Consider the following 9,561-nt stretch of genomic DNA (forward strand, 5'->3'; position numbering starts at 1 on the left):
CCATGCTCTTTCTTCCCTGGATCAGTTTAGCCTCTCTAGGCTTCTATAAATTCTCCTCTCCCTCCTCATTCGTGGTCAGCACACAAATCTCCTGGGAATCTGTCCTGTGCTGTACTTGGCCCTTGTACCTGGATGTCTACTTAAGCCTCACCACAACCCTATGATCAGATTCTATGCTTATTTTCCTTTTGCAATAACATATCCAGGGGCATGTGTGCAATTAATTATTACAGCCTGGGTTTGAATTCAAGCACTTTGCTTTAGAAATTGAGCTCTTAACCCCTGTGGTTAGTATCTTCAAGGAGACTCACATCTCTTTAGCAGATAAGGAAAGCATGTACAAAGATGGTGCAGGTACCAGGTGGCAACCCCCAGGCCATAAGCATTTCATGGGTTTACACAGAACACTCATTCCCTTATAGAATTTAATGGTTATAGTGAAGATTTCTTGATCATAGGGTAAGAAATTTAATCTACTCTGTAAGACCAAACCTGAATACTCCTGAATAGATATTCTGTGGTAAAAGATTATATTCAACCTTCAAAGCAAATCAAATCTGAAGTCTAATTTATCTTGGCTAAATAACATTTTAGAAAAAAGTATGGCTGTAAGCATGTGATGAAATAGATGAATAAATAAATGGATACATAAAACCTATAGTCAGAAGTTCGATTTGTAAGACCCAACTGAGTGTGGTACAACACTACTTCAGTGATTCTAGAGTAACACATTCAGCTTTCTCAAATGAGTAAGGAGTAGCAGGAATAGGAGAAGCAGCAGAGAGGAGGACGATAAAACCACTTCTGGACTTTGAGTCTTTTATTAACCTCTACCTGGTAATACTTAGAAATGTGTTGTTCATACCCAGAGAAAATAACATCTAACAGTAATATTGTGATAAGCAACACTACCTACAGAGGAAAAGATCACTTATGGGTATTTCTGGACTTTGCTGTTTGAAATAAAATTTTGGTTTGGAGAAGAAAGAGTATTAGCACTTTCCATTCATTTAACTGATGCATTATATAGAAGACACAGACATTAGGGAGTTTTTTAAAATGACGTTTGAGTGAGATCTTGATTGGGGGTAGGATAACACGAATAAGTCAGATTTAAAGTAAAACGTTAGAAGCCAAGATTAATGTTATTTAAAGATGCTTTGGAGAAGAATTGGAAGCAAATTCTACTTTAAACCCTTGCACCTGATTAAGAACCTAAACTATTCTTGCTAATTTGGAAAATACCCCTGCTATTTAAAATTTCCTAAAAGGTAGCTCTCCTCCTACATTTATGATGGAATACTGGATGATTTCAGTCAAAAGGCACAGTTATTACCATAAGAAAAAGTCCTGCAAAAAAGCACATGTTGCCACTTTACTCATTACTGAAGTGCCCTTATGACTGTCAGAAGGAACAGGTAAGATGCTAAAGGAGGCAGAGATAGAGAGATCAAAGTGTTTTGTTTACTTCTTTGAAGTCTTGTAGTACCTACTGTTTACTGTGCACACTTCTTGATTCAGGCTGAACATTGGAATTCACCCATTTGTCTCTTTTTCCTGTCTAAGATGCAGATGGGGCACATTTCGTTGACTCCATCAATCCCTGCCCCCACGCATTAGCACATGCACACGTATACCTAGCCAGTGGAAAAGAAAAAAGAGTTACTCACATTCATCCATTTTACAAAGATTTCCAGGCTGCAATGGGAGGGCTTTACCTCTCCCTGAAGGATGAATAAATAGGTAGCTTTACTGACAACCTGTTCACTGACTGAAGTGAAAACAGAGACCAAGGTCTTGATCTACTGGCACTTATGAGATCCAGTCCTGGCAACATGGAGAGAATAGTCATCTGCCTGATGGTCATCTTCTCAGGGACAGTGGCCCACAAATCAAACTCCCAAGGGCAAGATCGCCTCTTGATTAGATTGCGTCAACTTATAGATATTGTTGACCAGCTGAAGCATTATGTGAATGACTTGGTAAGGCCATACTTGTCACAACAAAATTTAAACCATATTCTTCAATTAATATGAAAGGAGCTTTTTGACTTATAAAAATAACTCAGAACTAATTTTGTTTTGCTCTAGGACCCTGAATTTCTGCCAGCTCCAGAAGACGTAAAGGTAAGACCAGCTGAATTTATTTGTGAAAATATATTTGATGTAAGTTTTTTTAAGTCCAATTAAGAAAGGCATTAACGTGATTATTTAGGAATATACTTAATTTCAATGAATTGGAGGGTTTAATAATTGGTAAAATAGTTATTTCTATTTTGCTTAAATATTCATTGATTTACCAGCAAGCCAACCAATAAAACACTACATACCTTATAAGATATATTTTTATCTTCAAATATCTCTAAGTATTCCCAAGTAGTATTGTTGAGACAGAAAAACAAAACTAGAAAATAAATCTACACTATGATCATTTTCTGAACAATAACCAAACTAATCACATTTTAAGAGTCCTTGTGCATGAAAGTTCTTGAGCCTCTTTGTAACCCTATTTAAGAAATATAGACACATACCATAAGAAGCAGGATTCCCCTTTAATAACTAGAAAGGAAGAAAGAAAGGGAGAAGGAAGGAAGGAAGGAAAGAAAGAAAGAAAAGAAAGGAAGGAAGGAAGAAAGGAAGGAAGGAAGAAAGAAAAAAAGATTACAGGAACAGCATGGAAGAATGGCAGTATGGAAATCAAGGCCGTCCTTTAGAATATAATTCCCATATACCTTGGTCTCAACGAGTCTTGTCTTTGGCCTTCCGTGAGATCTTTTGAAAGGATCATTTTCAACAACTCATTCAGTTCTTTAAGGCATTTAAATCCGTTAGTTCCCAGGAAGAAGAGGCCTAGCATACAGTTCAAGAGTGCTGTGTGCTGATCTTTTCCTTGGTAACTTCGATCTAGTCTTCAGGTTTGGTACCCCGAGGATATAAACGCAACTGGGGGAAATGTTTTCATTGCCACAGACCTTTAACTGCATAAATTAGAATAACTATATAAGTGCTACCAGTAATTAGGACACTACAAAGGGGAGACTTATGAAGATACATTGCAAAGAAAACAATTATCGTAAATGACTATATGTAAAAGTTTAGAAAGTGAATGAGTCACAACTATTGCTTTTCTCTAAAATTCACTCTCTAGCTCTGAACCTAACCACTCTCATTTACTCGGTCCTTTTCTAATAAGCAGCATCTAAAATGAAAGTAGCACATTCAGCTCATTGGAAAGACTTTTCCAATAAGTAAAACAATTTCTTACTGTTCTAATAATCAAAACATATATATTTTCAGCATCTCATGCCCTTTGTTTAACTGCTGTGGTTAGAGTTCTTTCGGGAGGTTTTTAGCTGCTGTCAAGAACTTCCAAAATAAGAAACATATCCCATTTCCTAACCTGAGTTGATTCAGTGGGTACTTCTTTTACATGCTTTGTTAAAGAGAGATGTTTTTTACCTGACATCATAATGACAAGATTTTGTCTCAGTGATACTTTACCTATCTGATAATCTGATCATGCATGCTGGCTTTGATAAAGTGAGTAATGGTATAACTAAGATCTTTAAGCTAGGCTAGCAGGAAACTCAGGAAAAAGAAAATAGTTCAAGGCCACAGTAGAGTTTTATCAAGTTTTTCAGGGCTAGCATCACAGCAGTCTATCAGAGATTTTTAAAAGATTAAAAAATTTAACGAAAATAAATTCATTTAACTGTTGCATATAAATATTGATATATGGTGATCATGTAAGATTGCCAATTGGCCTCACCAGGCATCTTCCTTCCTCTTTCTAATCATATAACCAGTGGTCCTCATCAGGTGGTGATTTTGTCCCATGAGAACATATGGCACTGTCTGGAAAAATTTCTGGTTGCCACAATCGTGTGGGGGTGGTTTCTATTAGTGTCTAGTAGGCAAAGGCCAGGGATGCTACTAAACATTCTAGAATGCACAGGACAGCCCTGACAACAAAGGATTATCCAGCTCAAAATGTCAATAGTGCCACTGTGGAGACATCCTGATGAAAACCTAGTTTGTATGTGGGACAAAGGTAATTTTATCCAGTTAGCAAGACTTCCTAGTATGAATGGCCAGGCTTTCTTAGCCAGGAAAAAAAAAAAGTAAGTAGGTCAAAAATAAGTTGTAAGGAGGCAAATATTTTCAAATATTCAATTGCAAATCAACAAAGCCAAGTGCACCTCTCTGCAAAAGCAGTGCTTGACTGCTCTCTGGTTAAAAAGGAGAGTGGTTTGTTAAGCTTGCTTTTGATTTTCTTACTGTGCCCTCTATTTTGCAAAACTAATGTAGGACAGCTAACTCCTCACGTTCCAGGTGTGGATGGATGAGGGAAACAAAGCCTTGTCCTCTGAGTCTGCAAGGCACAGCAAAGGAAAGCAATGGTTCTGCTCCCAGGTGGTGGTGCTGCACAGGAACTTGGGGTCATCCTGAGTGACAGGGCACCAGCAGCTGCCTGAATCGAGGTTAATCTCTCCACTCCCCGTCTCAACGCAGTCTTTAGGCAGTTAGCAGAACAGCTCCTCCACTTCTTTTCTTCTCTGAGGCTGCCTTTGATGTGCACCTGAAGCCAAATCTAGCAGTTGTTTGTCCTGGACCACAGAATGACAGGAACAGCTCTCCTGCTTGCAGAAAGCACAAAGCAAAAATCTATTGTCTGTGGACAGGTGAACAAGGAAGAGCAGGAGAGGGATGCCTATCAGTATGGGCATCTGTGTCCAGATACCAGAGGCTTTTGAAAAGGCTTTCTCAGGTGCAAAATCTTGGTTCACTTGTCTTGGCCACTCTTGGCAATACTGTCTCAAGGGAGTTCATTTGGTAGGCCCCTATACTTCTTTGGAACCTAATTTTCTTTCAACATACATGTGTAAATGTTAACTCAGCAAAATGGGCCTCTGTGAGAAATGCTGGTTTCTCAGATCATCACGGATGAAGCAGTTAGTGTTTTCAGTTTCAGCTGGAAAATATACCTCTTTAAATATGAATATTATTTTTTTCCAGTAAGTTAAGCCGGTTGTGGTCAAAAAGAAGAGAAAAGAAAAAACTTCAACAAACATGAACATGTGGTTTTCAAGGAAAAAAAAAAGTGCTATAATTAACATTTATAAATAGTTTCTATTAAATAAGCATTTTGGCAAACATATGTAAAGGACACTATCTCGCCCTTATGAGAGGCAAGCTGCTCTGATATAAGGAAACCAGATAAGCTGGTTCTCGGCTTGTGGCTACGTATGCAAAGCAAATCTGACGGGGTTGTGCCTTAAAGATGCGTGTTATTAATCGACATTCATATTGGGTAACCATATAGGTTGGAAAATGCAAAGCAGGCCAGATGCTATTTTCAGCTGATTGTCCATGAGAAGACTCAGGTAATATTCTTATATATGGGATGGCACTGGTAGGAACTGAGGGAAACTGAGGCTTCTGGTTATACAGCAGTGGATTCCAAACATATTAGTGAAATGAAGACATAGCAACTTTGCAAGGGGAAATTGCATCATATACACACAGTTGCTGAAAGAAGAAAGTAACTTGGATACAAATTCTTAGATCAGCATTAAAATGTTTTCATTAAGTTAGTATAAATTTTGTTTTTCCAATATATTCCATATCATTTGCAGTTCAATTTCTAAGACTTGTACTTATTCACTTAGTCACTAGAAATATCTCTCATTTAGATGCAAATCTAAAGAAAATGAGCATGGCTTTAGAAAAGATGGGTATTTTGGTGACTGAGACAGAAGAACTGGCAGAGAATATACTCAAGTGGCGAGAACAAGAGAAGGAAGTTTCCTCTTTTATCCCCAAAATATTAGCTGAAGAAGATTTTCTCCATAAACATGATGTTATAATTCCAAAAAAGAAAAAAAAAAACAACTCCAAAACAACCTAGTAATTCAACTAACCAAGAGTCAAATTTTGGATTCTTGTTCTGTCCACCTCTCCATGCTCTGAGACGTTACTCCTACTTTCTGAGGGGCAGTCTTCCCTCTCATTAGTGGGGCAAGTCTCGAATTTTGTTCCTCAACTGCTTGATTCAGGCAGAATCCCACCCTAACTGACCAGAGAGTATGGATAGGATTTTAGAAAAGTCAAGTATGGGATACAGCAGGTGTACTGAATCTTACATTTGGAATATGCCATCTGAGGTAGGTAACCACTTCCTATCCCCAAAGGAGGTGCTTTAACTCACTTATCTGCTGACTTCACAGATATTTGTTGAGCACTCATGAGCAACAAGACACTATGCCAGGTGTTGTACAGGATGAGGACATGCATGCTCAAGCCACGTATGTCACTGTTAGATACTCTTATGTCCAATGCAGAGAGAAACAAAAAACAAATGAAAAAAAATTTTAATCAGACTACAGCTGCCAACAATCATAATGTAACTCTTACAGCCTCATAGTTCATAAAGTGTGTTCTAAAACCAAACTAACTCTCCCTTATGAAACACCAAAGTCCTTCCCAACACCCAGACCTCACAATGACATTAGGAATAAACAACTGTGGCAAAGCGAGGCTCCCTCCTCTTGTCTGTGAGACAGGGAGATGTCCTCTCTTCCCTAATACAGGGAAATTTTACATGGCAGGGAGCTCATTCTCTTCAGCCCCCAAAGTAAGAAGGAACATGAAATCATTCCTCATTTGTCTGCTGAAATGAATGGGATCCAAGACATTGTAGCAGGAGTAGAAAAGGAGGATTGGGAAGGTCATTTTCACTTTTTGAATAACTTTCATTAACACGTACACGAATTATTTCTCTTTCAGAGACACTGTGAGTGGTCAGCTTTTTCGTGTTTCCAGAAGATCCAACTAAAGTCAGCAAATGCGGGAGATAAGGAAAAGATAATCAATGTATTAACTAAGCAGCTGAAGAGGAAACTACCTGCCACAAATGCAAGGAGAACACAGAAACATGGACTAGTAAGATTATCATCTGTCATCTTTCTTATTTGTACTTATTAACTATATTTATTATATTATATACAGGCACGCTTGCACGCCCATATAGCCAGAGCCTTCGGTGCCTTCCTTCCAGTTACATGTTACACCTTATCATATACAGTGTGTTTCAAGAAGCAAAGTCACCTCTTTTCAGTGCTACAGACTTGAAAGTGCCTAGAAACCCAATTAGAATTTGCTGACAGTCTCTGGTACACAGAATAAATTAATATAGCTTTCCAAGGTAAGGAAGTCATTAGGCAGAGAATCCAATTGTGACTTAGGGATTAAAAAATATTTTCCTCTCATTATACGATTGCATATAACTTGTATTCTTATTAACAGGAGCTAGATCCTAGTTTTCCTACAAGAAAAGAGACAGCCTACAAGACACCAGGATAAATCTCAGACTTTGCCTTCCTCTCTTAAAGAATATTACCATCCTGTACAATTTTGGAGTCAGTACTACATTTCAATGGGTAGACGCCATTATTTGGCTGGGGAATTTCAATTGTCCCTAGCTTTTTGGGGCCCTGAGACCCTGTTGTATATTTCCTCTTATGCCAACTCATGAGCAAAGCTGATAATCTCATGAGTAATTAAAGCATTAAACAAAACCAGTTAATAAACCTATAAGATAAATTACTCAAACTTTAAAAAATCAGTTCTCTCTCCTCCAAGGAATTTCACATGCGGTTCAAATGAGATCTTAAGACAATATCAAAATTTTTACTTACTTTGATTGCTTGGCCAGGTTGCAATGTGAAATGTATTCCTGTAAAACTTTCCTCAGGAAGAAGGGGGCTGAGCATGAAATCTAGTATCAAAGACACATGAAATGGTAGTATCGCACTGAACTTAGAACTATCTGGTTAAACACCTTCATTTGATAGATAGGAAAACGAGACCAAAGACGTTAAGTGACTTGTTCCAAGCCCCATTAGTAAGTGCCAGAGTGAGAATTAGAACTTCTGTCTTTTACTTTTCAGTCAACTATCTCTCACCACATCAAACCAGCATTAGAGATGCTAAGCAGCAAGCAATGGCCTGGTGTTTGGTCTCTCAACAGGAATAAGGATAAAGAACACAAACCAATAATATTTTTTAAAGACATGTAACTGAGGAATACACATATTAAAAATTGTTTAATCTCCCCATAGTCAAATAAATGCAAGTTAAGACAGGAAATTCTATTTTTTTCCAATTAAAAATTTTAATGATACCCAGTAATGGTAAGAATGTTCTCTGTAAATAGAGGTAAAAGTTTTACCATGTGCATCAAAAGCCTTAAAATTTTTTATCTTTTTAATTTAATTTAGCAATTCTACTTCTAGTAATTTATCAAATAAAATAAAGATGTATGTGAAAAATTATTCAGAGACGTTCACTGCAGCATTGTATACAATAGTGAAAAGTTAGAAGAAATCTATGTGTCCAAAAACAGTAATACTTCACTCCTACGTAGGAATGCAAGGCAACCATTATAGGTCGTATTTTTGAAGAATATGTAACACACAGAAAATGCTTGTGATATGTTAAGTGTAAGAAATCAAATTAATAACCAGTGTAAATAACATAAGTGAAAAGAAAAAATTACTGGGAGGACATATATCAGAACATTGCAGTGGTTATATCTGAGGATGGGATTACAAGCTATTTTTCTCATTGTTATTTTTTGAACAATTTTATGTACTTCTCAAAGTTTTTCAGTGAACATGATTTATATCTCTAACTGGAAAAACAAGCTTTGAATAAACATTTTATTAAACAGGATAAAAGCTTTAAAGAAGATTATTCTTTCATTGATTTCTAGACATGCCCTTCATGTGATTCTTATGAGAAAAAACCACCCAAAGAATTCCTAGAAAGACTGAAATCACTCATCCAAAAGGTATATAACTTAAATTGTATATGACTGTCAAGTTCATCTTTACCCAGATTGCTTCCTATACTTGGGTTACTCATGGTATACTATTTCCACAGATGATCCATCAGCATCTCTCCTAGAACACGTGGAATACGAAGGTTGCAGAAGATCTCACTTGAAGCTGGACACTATATTACAGACTCTAACACAGTAGTGAAACTCACTTCTTGGTATTCCAAATGGAGGAGTACGACATATTAGTGATGGGGGAAAACTCAGATAAGTGTTCAAAGTCAGGATTATTTACCCCAAATCACTATGCATGACTTCAGTTTGATCCACACACTCTGTGTTTGGTCAACTTGAAAAGACTTTGTTCTCAATTAGAGTCTGATTTCCTGTGTTATAGGTTTTGATGACTTCTAAAGTTTTAACTTTATCTTACTGCCCAACTATGACATCTCTTAGAGAAGCTTAAAATTTTTAGCCAAAAATACAATTTGGGGATTTATTGATCTTATATTCACCTTGATCTTGATTACCACAAGAATGAGGTTTCTGATGATCATAACTTAAAAGTTCTACACCTTCACTCAAGAGGAAAAACACAGAAGTATAGGGTGAAAATCAAAGTTGAACATTTATTCTTTTAAGAAAATGAAAACTGAGTATTTAAAATCTATATATGAAGACGTTTTTCCCTCAGAATGTCTAACATATGATTTATTTATGTAC

The 9,561-nt window shown here is 36.9% G+C and overlaps 1 protein-coding gene across 1 annotated transcript; it reads left to right on the forward strand.

Annotated features, from left to right (window-relative positions):
- The first annotated feature begins 1,805 nt into the window (after positions 1-1,805).
- IL21 (interleukin 21) lies at positions 1,806-8,874 on the forward strand. The gene is made up of 4 exons (XM_010985554.3): positions 1,806-1,982; positions 2,091-2,126; positions 6,786-6,941; positions 8,773-8,874. Exons 1-4 carry the CDS (start codon positions 1,815-1,817, stop codon positions 8,872-8,874), a joined length of 462 nt encoding a protein of 153 aa, XP_010983856.2. The 5' UTR covers positions 1,806-1,814.
- Positions 8,875-9,561: the final 687 nt, after the last annotated feature.

This window comes from Camelus dromedarius, chromosome 1 (assembly GCF_036321535.1).
Source record: "Camelus dromedarius isolate mCamDro1 chromosome 1, mCamDro1.pat, whole genome shotgun sequence".
Lineage (NCBI taxonomy): Eukaryota > Metazoa > Chordata > Mammalia > Artiodactyla > Camelidae > Camelus > Camelus dromedarius.

What these genes read in the sequence shown, in the direction of transcription:
- IL21 (XM_010985554.3), top strand. Translation starts at nt 1,815, where the DNA reads ATGAGATCCAGTCCTGGCAACATGGAGAGAATAGTCATCTGCCTGATG. An exon ending in AGCATTATGTGAATGACTTG is followed by an intron (nt 1,983 to 2,090) that starts GTAAGGCCATAC and finishes GTTTTGCTCTAG; the next exon opens with GACCCTGAATTTCTGCCAGC. An exon ending in CAGCTCCAGAAGACGTAAAG is followed by an intron (nt 2,127 to 6,785) that starts GTAAGACCAGCT and finishes TTTCTCTTTCAG; the next exon opens with AGACACTGTGAGTGGTCAGC.